Source organism: Lepidochelys olivacea (assembly GCF_965140295.1).
Source record: "Lepidochelys olivacea isolate rLepOli2 genome assembly, chromosome: 10".
NCBI classification, from domain to species: domain Eukaryota; kingdom Metazoa; phylum Chordata; order Testudines; family Cheloniidae; genus Lepidochelys; species Lepidochelys olivacea.
Genome location: NC_140420.1, coordinates 4,223,808 through 4,243,217, shown reverse-complemented (window position 1 = coordinate 4,243,217; position 19,410 = coordinate 4,223,808). Strand labels below are relative to the sequence as shown.

General features: G+C 45.1%; 1 protein-coding gene across 2 annotated transcripts; it reads left to right on the top strand.

Moving 5' to 3' along the window:
• Positions 1 to 15,521: 15,521 nt before the first annotated feature.
• Positions 15,522 to 19,187, top strand: NPW (neuropeptide W). 2 transcript variants are annotated; one of them, XM_084640505.1, is made up of 2 exons: positions 15,522 to 16,328; positions 18,886 to 19,187. In XM_084640505.1, exon 1 carries the CDS (start codon positions 15,701 to 15,703, stop codon positions 16,316 to 16,318), a length of 618 nt encoding a protein of 205 aa, XP_084496631.1. In that variant the 5' UTR covers positions 15,522 to 15,700; the 3' UTR covers positions 16,319 to 16,328; positions 18,886 to 19,187. The 2 variants fall into 2 exon arrangements, with proteins under 2 accessions (XP_084496631.1, XP_084496630.1); XM_084640504.1 differs by having other exon boundaries at positions 15,522 to 16,314; positions 18,886 to 19,185.
• Positions 19,188 to 19,410: the final 223 nt, after the last annotated feature.

Genomic DNA, 19,410 nt, shown 5'->3' with positions numbered 1-19,410 from the left:
AGAGAGAACAAGAGAGAGCAGGTTTGCTGCATGCTATGCTTTTTATTTTCAATTGTATGTACACATATATGCCAAATAAGTCCAGTCTCCAGACTTCTGGCAAGTTGCCAAAGGAGTCTTCAGTGAAACAAAGTTCGGACCCCGCTCAATTTCTTTGGCTAATGCAGTTATCTCCCTGTTACGCTGCTTGACAGAAGATCTGAGCAGCCCTCTATGCTTGATGTACTACAGACTATTGCTCCAAACATGCATATCGTAAGTGTGACTTCCATAGCTGTATGCCATATGTTGAAGACGTATAAACATAGATTTGTCTAGGTTCCATATTAGTCAATTACTAATAATAATCACGATGAGCTAATTATTGTTCTATTGAAGTCCCTGTGACAGGTTCGGTCACAGAGACCTCCTTAGCACTGTCACCTGAGGTGCTGAAACTAGCTCTGAGCACATTTTCTTTGCCAGCTTGGGACCCCTGAATGCTGTCTTATTGAGCCAGACACACTGGCCTGCAGCAACACAGACCCAGGGTCTGAACCACGCCCCCAAAGCTGCAGACTTAACTGAAAACAGCTCAGCAAGTACTCCTGTCTCCAGGACCCAGACACCCAGCTCCCAGTGGGGTCCAAACCCCAAATAAGTCCACTTTTCTCTGTATAAAGCTTTTACAGGGTAAACTCATAAATTGTCTGCCCTTTATAACACTGATAGAGAGATATGCACAGCTGTTTGATCCCCAGAAGTATTAGTTACTTACTCTGGGTTAATTAATAAGCAAAAGTGATTTTATTAAGTATAAAAAGTAGGATTTAAGTGGTTTCAAGTAATAACAGACAGAACAAAGTAAGTTACCAAGCAAAATAAACAAAACATGTAAGTCTAAGCCTAATACATTAAGAAACTGAATACAGGTAAACCTCACCCTTAGAGATGTTCCAATAAGCTTCTTTCACAGACGAGACTTCTTCCTAGTCTGGGCCCAATCCTTTCCCCTGGTACAGTCCTTGTTAGTTCCAGCTCAGGTGGTAACTAGGGGATTTCTCATGACTGGCAGCCCACTTTGTTCTGTTCCACCCCCTATTATATCTTTAGCACAAGACAGGAATCCTTTGTCTCTCTCTGTGTTCCCACCCCTCCTTCTAAATGGAAAAGCACCAGGTTAAAGATGGATTCCAGTATCATGTGACATGTTCACAGGTCCTGTGAGCCCCCCTCCATTCTTCCAGAACAGGCCCGCAGGTATGCAGTGGAGGCTTGCAGTTAAACAGAGCCATCTACGGTCAATTGTCCTAGTTAATGGGAGTCATCAAGATTCCAAGTCACCATTAATGGCCCACACTTTGCATAATTACAATAGGACTTTAGAGTTGTACTTCATATTTCTAGTTTTAGATCCAAGAATGATACATACATACAAAGAGGATGAACACACTCAGTAGGTTATAAGCTTTGTAATGATACCTTACAAGAGACCTTTTGCATAAAGCATGTTCCAGTTACATTATAGTCACACTCATAAGCATATTCCCATAAACATATGGAGTGCAACATCACATCCCCTATCCAGAGCAAGATGGAAAATGAAATTGCAGGTAGCCGATATTTAAAGTTCTCTCTGAAGCCTACTTCAGAGTTGTTATGATTATGAAAAAGTGTATTGCTACAATATGTGAGTCCTGGTTTAGATTTATTTCTTTCACAGTGTAAAAGCAAAGAGGTGTTTATAATGTCCTCTCAGTGGATTGACTCACTCTTCACTGATAACCTAAAGAAGTCATTCTTACTCCCCTACTAATTATAAATGGAATCTGGATGTTAGCACTCAACGTGAACCAACGCCATGAAGAAATACGTTATGCATATTTAATTATACTCAATGTGCAGTGCAAATAATTCAGCTGGTATTTAGTTTTATGCTTTGGCTAACAGGAAATATATGCCTCCAAAGATAAAGAGCTGATACTAATGCTGCTGCCGGTTAATTTCCATGTTTATTAGCTGAACACTACATAATGTCAGAGGAAAAGGACACTTCTTGAAAATGCTTTAATCAGCAATGTTCTCTGAAATAATTAATAACTGTGCAGATGAACATAACAAATCCATTGCGTTTAGAAGAGCAACGGATCAAATATTTATAATTTAGCACCAAAATATTGTCAAAGTGCAAATTTAAAGGCTACGTCTTGGGTCAAGTTCATTTCTATAGCTTGAAATAGATACAGTACGTGTGCAATGGGTATATTTCGTGAATAAGCTCTCAGGACCTTGATTTAAAGTCACATGAAATATGGTACCTCTGACAGCACACCTCCTATTAGTAGCACGATGAGGAGCTGTTCAATATGGTCCCCACTGCGGTCAAGGCTGCCACACCAGGACGGGACAGCGGAGTCTGTGGTGGGAAGACTGGGGCTTAACATCAATCACCAAACAGTTCCTCATCACACATCCTACTGCTCGCCCACCCGACTTCAACTTGCCACGTCATCAGTGGGCCCTTCGTAACCGACTCCGGACTCTGTGCAGCCAATCAGCACCGTTGGGGTCTTCAGGACAATCCAAGCTGCAGCTGCAGCGCGGCAAACAATGATACACGTTGTTGAGGAGTGTGGGTGGGGCCCGAGAGCTCCACTTGTCCACTAAGAACGCTATGCCTTGGCTCAGCGAATATGCAAATGCTTAAGTAAATAGGGAATAAGAGCCAGAGATGATTTTGTGTAAGTTTTCTGTTAACAGCGATCATTCTTTCAGTGTTTCCCTTGCCATTGTTATTGTTTAATCGGTGGGTTTAGTGGTATAGTGAACTGGCCCTTAGTGTGTTAGCGGTAAAGAGTCTGTAGTTATGCCACCTCTGGCTGTAATCTCATCAGATCTCACAGCTAAACCTTGGGCAGCAGTTGGATAGGAGTCCTGCAAAGAAAACTCAACAATATTCAAGGAACAGTTGGTGTTCAGTAAGTGTTGCTCCTCCCTTTGAGTCAATACTGAACAGCTCCTCATGGTGGTGCTATGGGTGCTGCCAGAGGTACCATATTTCAAGTGAGACTTTAAATCAAGGTCCTGGTCACATGGCACTTTTTGCAAGAGTTGAATTTGTGTTCCAGGTTGTTGGCAAGGTCCTTAGATCAAGCCACTGAGATTCTGTAGTGAGATACCAAATGTTTTTCTCAAAACATGATGGAGTTTTTATAGAAGTTGATGGCACTAACTTTTGTGAACAGACCAAAACTGAAGCGAGCCCTTCATGTGGGCGTTGGGAGTGTAAGCAAAGTCTGCAGAGTGATCCGTGCTGTGAAGGAGAGTTGCCTTATGTGGAATTTGCAAATGTATATCTTTAGCAACAGCTTGTTGGAGGATGAGAGAGCATGATAAGAGCAGGTAATGGGGGGAAAATATACATACATAGGAACACAAAGGAACAGTGGCAGAGAAAGCTTTCTAGGTGTCAAGGAGTCAATATGCGAGTTCCCAGACAGAATCCAACCTTTGGAGAGAGCTCTGCTTTCAAAGGATATTAAGTGAGCTAACTTAAGCAGGCAAAAGCAAGACAATTCAGTGTCAAGAGCTCCCTCACTGCCTTGTGTCTGAATATCCATAGGATCTACGGCATGCATCCGATGAAGTGAGCTGTAGCTCACGAAAGCTCATGCTCAAATAAATTGGTTAGTCTCTAAGGTGCCACAAGTACTCCTTTTCTTTTTGCGAATACAGACTAACACGGCTGTTACTCTGAAATAGGATCTAAGGAAAGCAGACAGATAATGGGCAGCCATTCCGGGGCACTCTGTGTTTCGTTCAGCAAAGAATGGCAGCCTTAGTAATAACAGATGTGAAACAGATCTATAACTCAACCTTAACTGTGTGTGTCATTACAACCAGGTCCAGCATAGTACTTAACATATAATACTTTTCATCTGTATATTTCTAAGTGCTTTCTTTATAAATGGAGATAAACATTTTATCCCTATTTTACACAAAGGAATACTGAGGCCCAGGGAAGTAGTGTCTGAGGTCACATAACAAGTCGCTCATAAACCTGGGAATAAAACACAGCTCTTCTGGCTCCTCATCTGGTCCACCAGACCATGCTGCCTCTGAATGGGCTTGATTTTGTCCATTTCCATTAGATTTTCCAGACTTCATTGTCTCCACAAATGACTTTTGCTAAATGTCACTAGAAATTATATGCATCAAAGGGAGGAGATGACCCTGGTTCCTGCTACTATGACACAGTTGGGTGTACTGATTTCCATTTTTAAATGGTTGTTACCATGTAGGACTGCTAGCATGCCTTCCATTTGAGGATCTCAAAGGGTTTTACAAATATAGGCCCCAATCTGTCATTCAGTTCAATGCAGCAGACCCTGTGCTATACAAAACATGATCCACCGGTGCAGATCCAGTTACACGACTGTGGCCTTAGAGCCAGGGATTCAGTCCTCAGTTATCTTTCTTGACACTACTGAAGTTAATTAAGTTGCATGCACAGAGCTCAGCATAGGATTTGACCTCAACTATTTAAGCCTTGCAGCTAAATAAGCAAGTAGTTCAATGCCATGTGGGCTTAAGGTAAGGGCTCTTAGAGCAGTCAAAGCCTAGGATTTGCTTCTCAGCTGTGTCCTTCATTACAGAAAACAAGCATCATGTCAGAGCCATATTTACTCTGCACTCCATACAGGTAGGTGTTAACTCACTTTCATTATTATTATAAATTGTTTCCAGGAGAAAGGTTGAATCATGGAACAGAGGGGGCTGAAAAGTTTGCTTGCATTAGAGATATCCACCTGACGTCATCTTCTACTTCTGCTCTTTCACCTGCATTTTTTATCTTTGTCTTTGTTGTTCTGTTTTGTTTCTCTAGGACAAAAAATCAGTACCTCAGAGTCTCATGATGTTTGCATCACGGTTCTGTGGCATTGAGTCGCCACGTCGGCATCACACTATGATGACATTGCATCAGCCCCTGAGATATTTAAGGACACCCTTAATCATATATTGGCTGCTGCTGTCGAAGACAGGATGTTGGACTAAATGGATCGCAGGTCTGATCTAGTATGACAATTTGTATGTGCCCACAAGTAGTCCCTTTGCAGTCAGGTAAGTTAAGTTGGGATTACTTATGTGAGTAAGGTTTACAAGTTCATGCCCTTAGTTTGTAAGATGCAGGACTGCCCCATTAAAGTTGGGACAGGTAGTGTGACCTGTTAGTGTGGTCTGATGGTTAGAGCCTAAGACTGAGTCTTGACCTGGGCTCAGTTTCTATCTCCAATGACTGATTCATTTTGTTGCTGCTCTGTGCCTCAGTTTTCTCATCTGCAAAATGGGGATAATTAAACTTACTCACATGGGTGTAGTGTGGCAGAATTACTGTCTGTTAAGTGCTTTGAAATCTTCAGATGAAGGGTGGTTTAAGCATGTACATTCTTAGTATTGCCACGTGCTATGGTGTGAGATCAGCTCCAGAGTTTCTGAACAAGCAAACAGGTTCATTTGGCTTTGAATAGCAGGCTATATAAAACCATGCAAAGGTCCTATGAGACTGTTTTTTTTTTTAACTTAGTGCTAATGGATCTATTGTTTCACGTAAAGGTTTCCAGTGCTTTTGCTATATTGCGTGTGACATTTATAACACTCTTTGTTCCATTAGAAGAGTAATTTGGGAGGGTTTATTATCCTTTGGAGACTCTGCAGCTTGCTACTCAACTTTCATGCTCACGGACCCTGGAGGAAAAATCTCTCAAAGCAGTGTCTGACTTTTCTGTAAAGCTAGTGATGAGTTAGACCATGTGTTAAGAGTTTAATGATTAACCTAATGTACTTTAATAAGAGGAATTAAAACATCATGAGACACCTATTATTTCTCCCTCTTTCTCTCTCGAGACAACAAAATACATAGGAGACTTTACAATGAAATCAAGGGGCTCCTTGCCTCAAAGTTTGAAATCATAATTTGTTTGTATCAGCTATAGCTCTTTTATTTCAGAGGAACAAGGAAATAGCATTTAATCAGCATGTTCTGAATCATTGATGAAAGGAACCACTGAGTAATCTGAGTTTATTACACTAGGACACATGCTAGATGCGAGAAAATGGCAAATGTTGTTATACCTAGGACTACCTATCTAAGACACCTGTCACCTTGGTACCTAAGGGATTGGGTTAGCCAGTTTGGGTTCCAATCACTAAGAAGTGGCTCATATGTATCCATTAACAAAATGCACTCATTCTGATTCACCAAGAAAACTTACATGTGGGATGTGCGTAGGAATGTACCAGAGTTGGGTGGTTAATGATCATGATTCCGAAGCACTTCGCAAACCACATATATAGGAGTAATGTTTTCTACCACTAAAAAATACAATCACTCGTGAGGTGAAAAAACGTGGCAGTTGTTTAAATCTAGGGGAGGAAGTGAAAAACACCATCTCCAAACAAAACTTTCAGGAGGGAAGTAGCGTTTAGAGAGGCAGAATGTTCCTATTTTGGCCAGCATGCTTACCAATGCTACTATTGTGAAAAGGGCCAGGGGAGCTTTTATGTCCAGTCATTCATATCCTGAGCTGCATATCTCATATGAAGACAGCTCCACCCAATACTATGCTTGAAACTGACTCAGAAACGATACCTGCTGAATCACTACCATGTCCTGCAGCATCTGGGGTTTCACATCTCTTCCATCTACATACTAATCAGGTCTGACACATCTTCTCTTGTGAGGTCTGAAGAGGTCACGCCTCCAGGGCTGTAGAGCTTCAGGATGAGTGTGCTGCCAGCACATGGGGGGCAGGGTGGGGGTGATGGCAAACAGAGAGTTAATTTAGGTTTCAGAGTAGCAGCCGTGTTAGTCTGTATTTGCAAAAAGAAAAGGAGGACTTGTGGCACCTTAGAGACTAACCAATTTATTTGAGCATAAGCTTTCATGAGCTACAGCTCACTTCATCGGATGCATTCAGTGGAACATACAGAAGATGTTTGTTTTTTGTAGTGTATTTTCCACTGAATGCATCCGATGAAGTGAGCTGTAGCTCACAAAAGCTTATGCTCAAATAAATTGGTTAGTCTCTAAGGTGCCACAAGTACTCCTTTTCTTTTTAGAGAGTTAATTTAGAAATTAAACAAGGACTGTCTTCTAGTCTGTGTTTATACAGTGCCTAGCACCATGGAGTTGGGGTTCTTAGTTGCTGCCTGAGTACAAATAATAATAATAGTTAATAATAAATAATGGGAAGTGTAGCAGCATGGTTACCCACGCCAGCCCTGACAGGGCTGAGGCCAGCCCGGGGAGAGGGCTGGGGCTTTGGGGAAAAGCCCAGCCGGATTAAGGGAGCAGCCGCAGCTGTGGCCAGCTCAATCAGGCCCAGCTGGCCCCTATAAGAGGCTGTGAGCCAGGAACCTACTCACTCTGCCTCTGCCTGTAGAGGGAGAAGGGCCTGGCTGTAAGGGGCTGAGTGGGACACCCAGATTGCAGCAGGGCTGGGGAAGGGCTAGAGGAGCTGGGAGCTCCAGCCTGGAAAGCCTCAGGCTGTGGGCCTGACTACAGGCCGAATAGGTGCAGGGTTGCAGAGGGGCAGCCCATGGTAGGTGGAGGCAGCATGTCCAAAACCCCTGCATATACACAGCAGTCTGCCCCTGATACAAGGGGCTAAGTGGGGACTGGTAGTAGCCCAGACTGAGGTGAGGTGGGGTTAGAGGGTGGGGGTTCCCCTAGGTGGGGAGACCCAGAACCTGAGGGTGTGGGGGTGCTGCCAGGGGGGCAGCACCCCAGAGAAAGGGGCACTGGGTCCTGGGAGGGACATGGAGGCTGGCAGTAAAGCAGATCACCAGTCTGCAGAGGGTGATCTGGGGCTGGATGAGCTAATTCCCAACGACTACCAGCAGAAGGTGCCGCAGGGGTGAGTCTGAACCTTTACAGGAATCCATTCTTTTTCAATCTCATTTTTTCATTACAAGCAGTCATTAGTGACTGCTATCTCTGTGGATTTTTTGTTCACCTATTCTTAAAAGCCACCATTCTGTAGTACTGTGGAAGTAACAGAACATGGGATTCAATCAATAAAAATATTTAGTAAAGGCAAGTGCAAAGTACTACACTTAGGAAGGAAAAATCAAATGTACAACTACAAAATGGGGAATAATTGGCCAGGTGGTAGTACTGCTGAAAAGGATCTGGGAGTTATAGTATATCACAACTTGAACCTAAGTCAACAATGTGATGCAGTGTCAAAAGAACCTAATATAATTTTGGGGGTGCATTAACAGGAGTGTTGTATGTATGACACCGCAGTAATTGTCCCATTCCTCTCTGTACTGATGAGGCCTCAGCTCTAGTACTGGGTCCAGTTCTGGGTGCCCCACTTTAAGAAAGTTATAGACAAATTGGAGAGAGTCCAGAGGAGAGCACCACAAATGATCAAAGGTTTAGGAAACTTGACCTATGAGGAAAGTTTAAAAAAACAGGGCATGTTAATGTTGAGAAAAGAAGACCAATGGGGACCTGATAATGGTCTTCAAATATATGGAAGGGCTGTTATCAAGAGGACAGTGATCAATTGTTTTCCATGTCCACTGAAAGCAGAACAAGGAATAATGGTCTTAATCTGCAGCAAAGGAGATTTAGGTTAGATACTAAGAACAACTTTCTAACTATAAGAATAGTGAAGCACTGGACTAGGCTTCCAAGGGAGTTTGTGGAATCCCCATTGTTGTAGGTTTTTAAGAACAGGTTGGGCAAACAGATGTCAGGGATGGTCTAGGTTTACTCAGTCCTGCCTCAACACAAGGGGCTCAACTAGATGACCTCTCGAGGTCCCTTCCAGTCTGACACCTCTATGATTCTGTTATAAAAGTGTATGCGCACACGTAAACATTTAGAGTTGTGGGAAGCAATTAACCCTTGTAACATACACGAACTAGTGTTAATTTGTTAGTTTCCTTGCCTGGAAAATGTGGATAATAGCTAACAAGTTTCAGAGTAGCAGCCATGTTAGTCTGTATCCACAAAAAGAACAGGAGTAGTTGTGGCACCTTGGAGACTCACCAATTTATTTGAGCATAAGCTTTTGTGGGCTACAGCCCACTTCATTGGATGCATAGAATGGAACATAGTAAGAAAATAGATACAGATAAGTTGGAAGTTGCCATACAAACTGTGAGAGGCTAATTAGTTAAGATGAGCTATTATCAGCAGGAGAAAATAGCTAACAAGGCTGTTGTGAGACTTGCAAAGTGCTTTGCGATCCTTGGGTGTTAAGTGCTAGATAAGGGCAAAGTATTATCATGTTAGGACTGCTTAAAAAATATGTTCCTCATAAGAATACATAAGGTCCTTCATCCAAGACATTTGCATCTCCATCACCACATTATACTCCCAGGAAGAGCTGCAGTGGAGCCCAAATGGTAGAAATCACCAGAACGCTTCATCACCAGACAGCAAAAACCAAAGTGCCAAGTATGAAATGAGCATTAATAACCAAACCATAATAGCAAGCTCATCCCTGCAGTCAGGCTGGGCTCTCTGGTTGCTTTTCTTTCATGCCTGGCTGAGTTGTGAACCTTCCCAGTAAATACCAGAGTCATTATAATAAAAATGGGAAGAAAGTTATCTTTAAACTATAGTGGTTTATTTTCCAAACGCCTCTTTCAGATTCATTTAGACCAGGAGTGGGCAAACTTTTTGTCCCAATGGCCACATGTGGGTATGGAAATTGTATGGCAGACCATGAATGCTCACGAAATTGGGGTTGGGGTCCAGAAGTGTGTGAGGGCTCTGGCTGGAGGTGTGGGCTCTAGGGTGGGGCTGGGGATGAGGGGTTTGGAGTGTAGGAGGGTGCTCCATGCTGGGACCAAGGGGTTCAGAGGGCAGGAGGGGGATCAGGGCTGGAGCAGGGGGTTAGGGCCCAGGAGGGGGTCAGGTGCAGGCTCCAGGCGGCACTTACTTCAAGCAGCTCCCAGAAGCAGTAGCATGTCTGACCTCCAGCTCCTACACGGAGGCACAGCCAGGTGGCTCTGCATGCTGCCCCGTCTGCAGGTGCAGCCCCCACAGCTCCCATTGGCCGCAGTTACCAGCTAATGGAAGTTGGGGGGGTGGTGCTTGGGGCACAGGCAGCTTGCGGAGCCCCCTGGCTGCCCCTATGTGTGGGAGCCAGAGCAGGGACATGCTGCTGCTTGGAACTATGCAGAGCTGCAGCACATGTGGAGTGCCCCTGACTCCACTCCCCAGCAGGAGCTTGCCGGCTGGATAAAATCTGCTGGCGGGCTGGATGTGGCCTGCGTGGTGTAGTTTGCCCACCCCTGATTTAGACTGTTGTCAAGAAGAGCCACAATTCCTGAAGCGTGCAGACATGGGTATGTTGAGAAGACAAAGTTAATACAACATGCACATTAAATCTGATCTCTCTGATAGAGCTGGAGTGATAGAATTTATTTCCATGCAGAATTAAAAGGAAAGCACCTCAATCTATTTCTGTATAACAGTTGTAGGGCCTAATACTGCTCATTTTCACCCATGTAAATTCAGAATAACTCCCACAAAGTCAATAGAGTTAAGCTGGATTTACACCAAAATAGTGGAGCAAAATTTGGCCTGTTTGCATTGTTGGTATCTGTGTTAATGTAGTCAGTTGTATTTGTATATTTAGGTCTTTTGAAAAGCACTCAATGTTGGATTAACTCTGCTCCCACTGAAGTCAAAAGGAGAGGGGGGGGGTTTATCAGTGGGAGCAGAATTGGGCCAACATTGAGTTATTGTGTAAATCCTACCCTACATCTTTCAAAGTTGAACAGGAAGGTGAAATCTGAGCCCCATTAAAGTCAATGGAAAAACTTCAATTGACTTTAATGGGGCTCAGATTTCACCCAATGGCTTTTTACCTGCCAAGGAGGATCTGAGTATTGTGCTTATCAGGTATTGACATGAGGAACACCCAAAAAACAGATCAGAGTGTTATTCATGGCTTTGTTTAGATATTTATGATTTTGTCAGCTATTGCAGGGGAAGTACAGAAACTCGAACTCGGGTCTTAGATTGCAAGACCAGAAGGGACCTTTGAGATTATCTGGTCTGACCTCCTGTGTATAACACAGGCTATAGAACTTCCCCAAAATAATTCTAGAGCAGGTCTTCTAGAACAATATCCAATCTTGATTTAAAAATTGCCAGTGATGGAGAATACACCATGGTTCGTGGTAAATTGTTCCGATGATTAATTACCCTTACTTAAAAATGTATGCCTTATTTCCAGTCTGAATTTGTCAACCTGCAGCTTCCAGCCTTTGGATTGTGTTATACCTTTTTCTGCTAGATTGATGAGCCCATTATCAAATATTTGTTCCCCATGTAGGTAGACTGTAAAAAGAAAAGGAGGACTTGTGACACCTTAGAGGCTAACAAGTTTATTTGAGCATACGCTTTCGTGAGCTACAGCTCACTTCAGCGGATGCACTATCTGCTGAAGTGAGCTGTAGCTCACGAAAGCGTATGCTCAAATAAACTTGTTAGCCTCTAAGGTGTCACAAGTCCTCCTTTTCTTTTTGCGAATACAGACTAACACAGCTGCTACTTTGAAACCTATATAGACTGTAATCATGTCACTCCTTAACCTCCTCTTTGTTAGACTGCAGGAGTTCAATCTATTGAGCTTATCACTAAAGGCATGTTTTCTAATGCTTTAATCATTCTCGCAACTCTTCTCTGAACCTTCGCCAGTTTATCAATATCCTTCTTGTACTGTCAACACTAGAACTGGACAGTAGCAGTCACACCAGTGCCAAATACAGAGGTAAAATAACCTCTCTACTCCTACTTGAGATTCCCCAGTTTATGCCTCCAAGGGTTGTATTAACTCTCTGGGGCACAGCAATTCACTTGGAGCTCATTTTCAGCTGATTATCCACCCCCTGATCTTTTTCAGTCTCTGCTTCCCAGGATAGAGTCCCCCATCCTGTCAGTATGACCTACATTGATTTTTCTGAGATGTATACATTTACATTAGAGAAACAAGGTTGGTGAGGAAATATCTTTTACTGGGCCAACTTCTGTTGGTGAAGGAAACAAGCTTACACAGAGCTCTTCAGGCCATTTCAGTTCTGTGATCAAAAGCTTGTCTATCACCAACAGAAGTGAAACGAGATTTTATGGGCATGACAAACTATACAAATGCTGCCAAAGTGTATGATCTATAGGAATAGGGTTATACACTGTATCATCTGGTGATTAGGCCATTAGCCCAGGACTGGGATACCCAGGTTCAAGTCCTTACTCTGGCCCGTGTGACCTTGGGCAAATAATTTAGCCTCTCTGTGCCTCAGTTACCTAGCTGTAAAATAGGGATAGCAACGCTCCTTTACCTGACAGGAGTGCTGTGAGGATAAATACATTAAAGATTGTGAAGCACTTTGAGACTTTCTGATGGTATTTCTGGTGATAGGTGGTATTAACCTGTGTCCATTTACCATTATAAAACAACATAAACTGCCAACCCCCCGCTAGACTGGAGGTTGGGGCAAAGTTAGAAATGAGCTTCCGACTTTTCCAATTGCGAATGATTTTCTAGCCTGAGGTTTTTCAGAGTCCATGCAGCTATAGCAGGGAGAAGGAAGCATAATGACTTATTTATTGGATGAAATAGAATTGATAATGCATGTCCGATTGTGAGCCAGTATTTGGTGATCAGAGCTGGATGAGGCGTGATTGTCTGTGTACAGTACTGATGTCATTCATTTAATGGCTCTGTTAAAAAATGAAAGCTGTGGAGCCATTCATAACTTTCAAAGGGCTAAAAATCCAGAAATAGCACCTTCATCAGTGACCACCGGTAAAGACTAAGGCCCAGATTCATCCTGAGTGCAATTCCACTGGCTTCCAGGAAGTTACACCAGGAATGGACTTGGCTCTCAGAATCTGATTCATTAAAAACAGATTCATCTTATGCACACGTAATTTTTGTGTGCTCTGATCAGGAAAAGATCAGCATTCCCTTCCCAGGAACACTTTGTCACTGACTCGTAACCTTTGCAGAACACAAGAGTTTTGGAATAGGAGAAGGCATGCCGGTCCTCTTACAGTTCACTAAAAAAAAAAAAGAGGAGTACTTGTGGCACCTTAGAGACTAACCAGTTCACTGTGTCTCACTCCCACTTCTTGTTTTTTCACCAAATCCCTCACCCTCCTTCTCCAGACCACAGCCTGGCTGTCTCTAATGTTGCCAAAGTAACAATCCTTTCCTGGAGCTTAGAGAAAATTCCAAAAAGAACAACCTCCAACAAGAGAAGCAGTCACTAAAGTGAAATCTGTTTCCTGCTCTGATGCAAATGCATCAGTACTCATGTAAGGACTGGTAAATCCTGTCTGAATAAACGGTGCACAACAGTGTCAGATACGTGGCTGCATAAGGAACAGGCATCCTTGGATCAAATTCACAGCAGTAATCGTGTATCTGCCTTTGCACTGTTGCTGGTAAAAAGCGACATGCCCACAGTGGAATGGACAGCACTGAATCAGAGTGCCTCAAGACAAGTGTCTGCAACTGTCTGGTCACCTTTGGGATGGAAAGTGACAAACAGGCTAAATAGCACTGGCAGATAATGGAGACTCTCCTTTAGATTAAAGGCTAGAAGCCAGTGTTTTTGGAGCAGAGGCTGCATGTTTGCAGCGTAGCTGGGTACTGTGATGTCTGTGCACATGGCTACACATTCCTTTTTATAATAAAAACATAGCAGGCAAAATATACAGGAATGAAATATTGTTTTGTATGACAAAAGATAGGTCTGAATTTTCTTCCAAGTAGCTGCTCACACAACAGAAAATATGAAGTGAGAGGCCTAGGCCAGATCCTCAGGCAGGGGATATCCGTGTAGCTCCATTGAGGAGCTACACCAATTTACATCAGCTGAGGCTCTGACCCCTGGGCCAGCCTCAAGGAAAATGGTGCCCTGGACCATCTTTGGCATCCCTTAAGTACTACTCCCGTAGCAGTGGATGGCTGCTCAGCAGGCAGAGCAGCAGCAGCAACAGGTGTCTGGCTCCTACCCTCACCCCCCAGGTGGGCACAGCCCTTCTGCAGCCTCTTGATCACAGTGGCCCATCCCTGATCACGGCTCCCTGGGCGGTCGCCCGTGTCACCCACCTATAAGGCCAGGCCTGCCTGACCCAGAGTTCTAGAGGAGCTAAATGATGACTGGGCACTGTGCCCTCCCTTCCAACTCTCCGTTCATATAGCTAAGGAGAGAGCAGCATACATGCATGTCACTGAGTGTACCATAGTGACCGTGCCCTCAGCCTTTGAAGGTGACAGTGAGGTTTTGTGTTGTCGGGCTCAGTGCACAGCAGCTGGTTAAGAAATGGCACTGGTGAGTGGAAAGGGTCAGGTCTGCCTGTCTTTTCTGGGTCAGGAGGATGGTAACAAGGGACTTAAATCGCAGAAAGCATGGTTTAGGTTGGACTTGTGGAAAAAAAACTTCCTAACTGTCAGGGTGGCTAATCCCTGGAATAAATTGCCTAGGGAGGCTGTGGAATCTCTGTCATTGGATTAGGAGACTTCTCGAGATCCCTTCCAGTCCTACGATGCTATGATGTGGAAAGAGTGCAAACTAATAGACTTTCCAAACTAAACGAATGCTAGGCTCTTCCCCCGCCCCATGAAGAAATGGGAAATCAGAAGTTATAACTTAGTCAGCTAGCTGCTCAGATAGGGAGACAGGCAGTTTTTCTCAATTGTTTTAAGATGCGATCTAAAATGATGGATGGATAGATGTGCTATGCTGTGATCATCCATCTATCTAGTCTGGGACTGTCCTGCACCAAAGCAATGCTATGCATCCAAAGTCAGTAAGTATTTTGGGCGTCCTTGAGCTAGGATATTTGCTAATGAATTGCAGGAGACATGATGGGAGTCTAGGTTTTGCATTATTAATCATTAATAATGTATTAGCCCTTTATGGACACAAGCGGGCTTTGTACTGCAAGGACAAACGAACTGCACTGATCGGGGTGTGTGTGTGTGGGGGGGTCATCCTTGTATAATTACAAGTCAACATCCTTCCTGCAAAAGAGAGATGAAATTGCTGCTTGTTATCTACGCCAGCTAGATCAAAGCCCAGTTAGCCCCGGGCTCAGGACTAATTCTGCTGAAAATCACGGCAATTTAGCCCTGCTTTGGGCTCCTATTTACTGTGAGTCACGGACTCCCTACGTTTCGTGTGTGTGCAGTGCTCCTTCGTGGGCATTTATGGGGCGGCTAGGGTTTGATTTCTCGCCCCTTCCCTCCTGCTGCCCTAAACCAGCTGGGCTGCCGTCACCTAGCCGGCAGCCCCCCGGTGGGCTCCTGGGCGTTGGGGGAGGAGGGTTGGATGGGGGGCAGGTGCGGGGAGCCAGCAGGAGGGTTGACGGGCTGAAGATGCGAGTCAATTTCAAGGCGGATACCTTGGGGGGGGGCGGGGACTCTGGCGTGGCTGCGCCGCCCCCTCGGTGGCTATATACAAGCGGGGAAGAGAGACCCCCCCAAGCTTCAGAGCCTCCCAAATCCCAGCCACTCTTCCAAGGGGAACTCGCTTCACTCCCCGGCCCCTGCCGCTCGGCAGGCATCGGCCAGCTCCCGCCTGGAGCCAGCGGACCCCTCATCCCCCATTTAGTTAGTTACGAGATTTTTCTTCGCTCCCCCTCGAGCAGCCGACGCCCGGCGAAGTTTGCTCTGCTCTCGCCATGAATTTAAGGCACGCGTCTGGGGGCGCGTGGAAAACCCTGGGCTTGCTGGGGCTGATGCTGCTGGTCGATCCGGTAGGAGCCTGGTACAAACACGTGGCCAGTCCCCGCTACCACACGGTGGGCCGAGCTTCGGGGCTGCTGATGGGGATCAGACGCTCCCCGTACCTGTGGCGCCGGGACTTGGGGGATGAGCGAGGAGAGAGCCCGGGCTCGCCCCCCACCTCGGTAAACAGGGCGCCCAGGTGGCTGCAGAGCCGCAGGCAAGACCTCAGAGCAGCCGGGCCGCTGACCCAGGCATCCGGGGCGGCCGCCCCCCGCCCCGCCAGAGGCGAGCTCCGTGGGAGGGAACCCGCGGCGCTCAGGCGGCTGGGCGTGCAGGACTTAACAGCCCGGCGAACAGTCGCTCAGCAGCGGGCCCCGCTGCAGGCAGGTGCCGGCCCCCTGCCCCAGCGAGTCCGGGCGCTGCCAGCCCGGTGTCCTCCCGGCTGCCGGCAGGGTCCCTGGAGCAGAGGAGGTGCCCGGGAGAAGAGGCCAACGCTCCTGGAGAGGGCGGTGAAGAAGCAGCAGCAGCAGCAGCCGCAGGGCAGCGAGGAGGGGATCCGGGACTTAAGGTAAATCTCGCCCAGTAAGTATGAGACTTGGAAAGGAAACCAATCTCGCTACTTAATGGGGGGAAGGGGGAGGAAAAGAACAAGCCCTCCCGTGGCTGCAGGGTCCCTGGAGCTGGGCTTCCCAGGGTGGCCATGCTTTGAACTAGGGGCTCGGTTGGGTGACCAGCACTTTACCTTTTTTACCTCCCTTTGTTAACGCCATGATGGGACGAACGGGTTCCCAGCGGGTCCCCACTGCCGGGCGTTCAGCAGAGCCCTTCTTGCCCCAGCAAACGGGGGAGTTTATTGACCCACCCGCACAACAGCCGGACCCGGGTCGGTGTCCCTAGTATGTCCCCTGATCAATTTCCGTTCCCCTGCTTGCGAGCTCAGCCGTGCTCTGAGGGCCTGATCCAAAGCCCCTGGAAGTCCTTTGCTCTGATTTCAGTGGGCTTGGGATCGGGTCCTTGAAGGGGATTGTTTTATTCCAAACGGTTTAAAGCGGTGACTTGGTGAGATTTTTCTGACCAAGCAGCTGCAGTTCCGCTGTTTGCTGTAAATGCACCTGAGAAGGAACATCAGCGCGTTTCCTGAACCCAGTATTGATCGGTAAAGGCTTTGGAGGTGCCAGGAAATTCTGAAACGAGCGAGTCAACCGGAGACTAATGTGAATATTTTTGTCTCTCAGTTCTGAGCTGAACAGTGGAATTTTCTTGGAAGCCTCTTGGTAGGTGGCTGCTTGCTTCTGGCTTGCACCTTCCTCTTGTTTGGTGGCTAGGGAGGGATATACTGGAGTATTTGGAAGGAAGCATACAAAGAATTTAGTTGTAGACACAGATTTCTACGCTGCGCGGAGAACGCAGGATTATTGAATGATCTATTATCAGGGTGTTTGGCAGCAAGAAAGGAAGGGCCAGTTCAGGTGCTTCACAGCACTTACTGTGAAGTACTCCTGCGGGATGAAAGACGTGGGACAGGCTCGGTGCAGCTGTACGGCCAGGCTCGGTGTGTATAGGAAAAGCACCAAAAAAGCCGCAGTCGAGACTTGTCCCATTCTTTCTCAAGGCTCAGGAGCTTAAATTGAACTCAAGAGGTCGTGGTTTTGGTACAACTTGATGCTTCACTTAAGTTAATGCCAAAAGCCAAAGCCCGTCTATCTGCTGTTGCTGAAATGTTTGACTTTATGCACAGAAGTTGCAGTCAAACAGTAAAGTAAAATAAGGTGGTTATACAAACAGGGGATGTGGATTCCGTGACCTAAAAAGCCTTTTCCATCTCCAGCTAATGTGTTCCTTTTGCAATTGACCTTACACTTATGATCATGGATGTTATTTAACCAAGTTCATGAGGATCTTTGTTACCCTTTGCATGACACAATATATGCTGTGGATGTAGGTTTCTGAACTTTAGCTTGGCTGCTTGACCTGGCAACATCTGGTTCATAATGTTGTTTCTCTCACCACTTACATATTTACATTTGAAAAGTTTTGTGCTTCATTTTAAAAGCCTAGAAATCAATTAAATACATTCTGCAATACAGGCTCAGCCTATTGCAAGTATGCATCTCCTCACTGATTCTCAAAGAGCAGCAGTCCCACCCCATTTGAATGACCAACCCCTCAGCTAGTGTAAAACAGAGTAGCTCCATGGACTTAAAAGGAGCCACAGCCATTTACACTAGCTGAGGATGCGGATCTAAATTTCAACTCTCCAGTCATTCCCTCCCCTTAAAGCCCAGCTTTGTTGCTTTGGTATTACTATAGTCCAAGTTAAATCAATCTATCTGCATGGGCTGGGGGGTTGCTTTCAAATATTAAATACCTTTTCCTCACATTTACGGTGGGATCTAACTCTGTCTTCCCTGAAGACTCCCTCTGAAGTCAGTGAGAGTTTGGTGGGTGCAGAATTTGTTCCTGAAGTGCTTTGCCAATTGCCTTCCACCCTTCCCTAAAAATAATTTGGGGAGCCCTATTTTATTATCCGCCAGGTTTGATTAAGAAGTTTAAAGGTACAAGCCTGAAAAGTACAAACAGAGGTCACTTCAACCTTTAACTATACCTATGCTATCCCATTAATTTCACTGTAATTGGCTTGGGTGTAACTGAGGGCAGAATTTACATGTGTGTATTAAGGTTGTAATTCTGCTGCTTCTCTGAGTGTGTGTCAGCGGGAAGGTGAGATTTGTGTGTGTATATATTACAGATCAGTCCAAGCCACAATCAAGGGGGTCAAATTTAGACCACCCTGATATTTGGGAGTGTTTTGGATCTGGGGTTTTGGTTTGTATACATGATGATTTATAACAGAAGCAAGCAAGTCTGTAATAAATGTAAGTCAAATTCTGGTCCCGTTTAAATCCATAGTTGAACTTCCATTGATGCTGATATTTTGCCTATATAAACTGCCATTCCTTAGAGGATCTCAAAGCACTTTACAAAGACTAAGTATCATTATCCCCATATTACAGTGGTGCAAACTGAGCTATGGTTAGGGGAAGTGATTTGCCCAGATCCACATATCTGAGCAACGGCACAACTGAGACATATCAGTTAAACCTAAGAAAAACACACAATTTCTTTTTCCCCCTTACAGTCTTTCTGAGTCCGAGATATAGCTCCAGATCTGCTGAGGTCACCCAACAGAGACATTGGAAGAGCAATGGTTGCCTGACTTGGAAACTGTTTCCTGCAGCGGACGGGGAAGATATTCAAAGCTGGTTCTCCTGATACTCTGATTTCTATGAAAACATATAGACAATTGCCATTTAAAAAAAATCTCTTTGGTTTTATACCAACTGTGCAAACACAGTGAGTGATAAATTCCTGTTGTTTTCAAGTTGACCTAGTGCTATAACCATGGAGAAAAAGAGAAGATATTTATTTTTCTTTATTTTTTAGATCTCTGTAATAGCTTCTTAGCAATATCACAATATGTACTGTTTGCTTTCTAGGAACCTGCACTCATTAAAATTAGAATGAACCAAAGGAAACGTTTGCTTCTTTGTGTTACACGTTTTTATCAAGACCTGAACTGGGACAGAATTGGGAGAGATAATTCAGTAGTTTGATTTCTCCCAGATTTTTCTGATGTGATGTTTCAACTCTTTGGAATATTTTC

What these genes read in the sequence shown, in the direction of transcription:
- NPW (XM_084640504.1), top strand. Translation starts at nt 15,701, where the DNA reads ATGAATTTAAGGCACGCGTCTGGGGGCGCGTGGAAAACCCTGGGCTTG. An exon ending in GAGGGGATCCGGGACTTAAG is followed by an intron (nt 16,315 to 18,885) that starts GTAAATCTCGCC and finishes TCCCCCTTACAG; the next exon opens with TCTTTCTGAGTCCGAGATAT.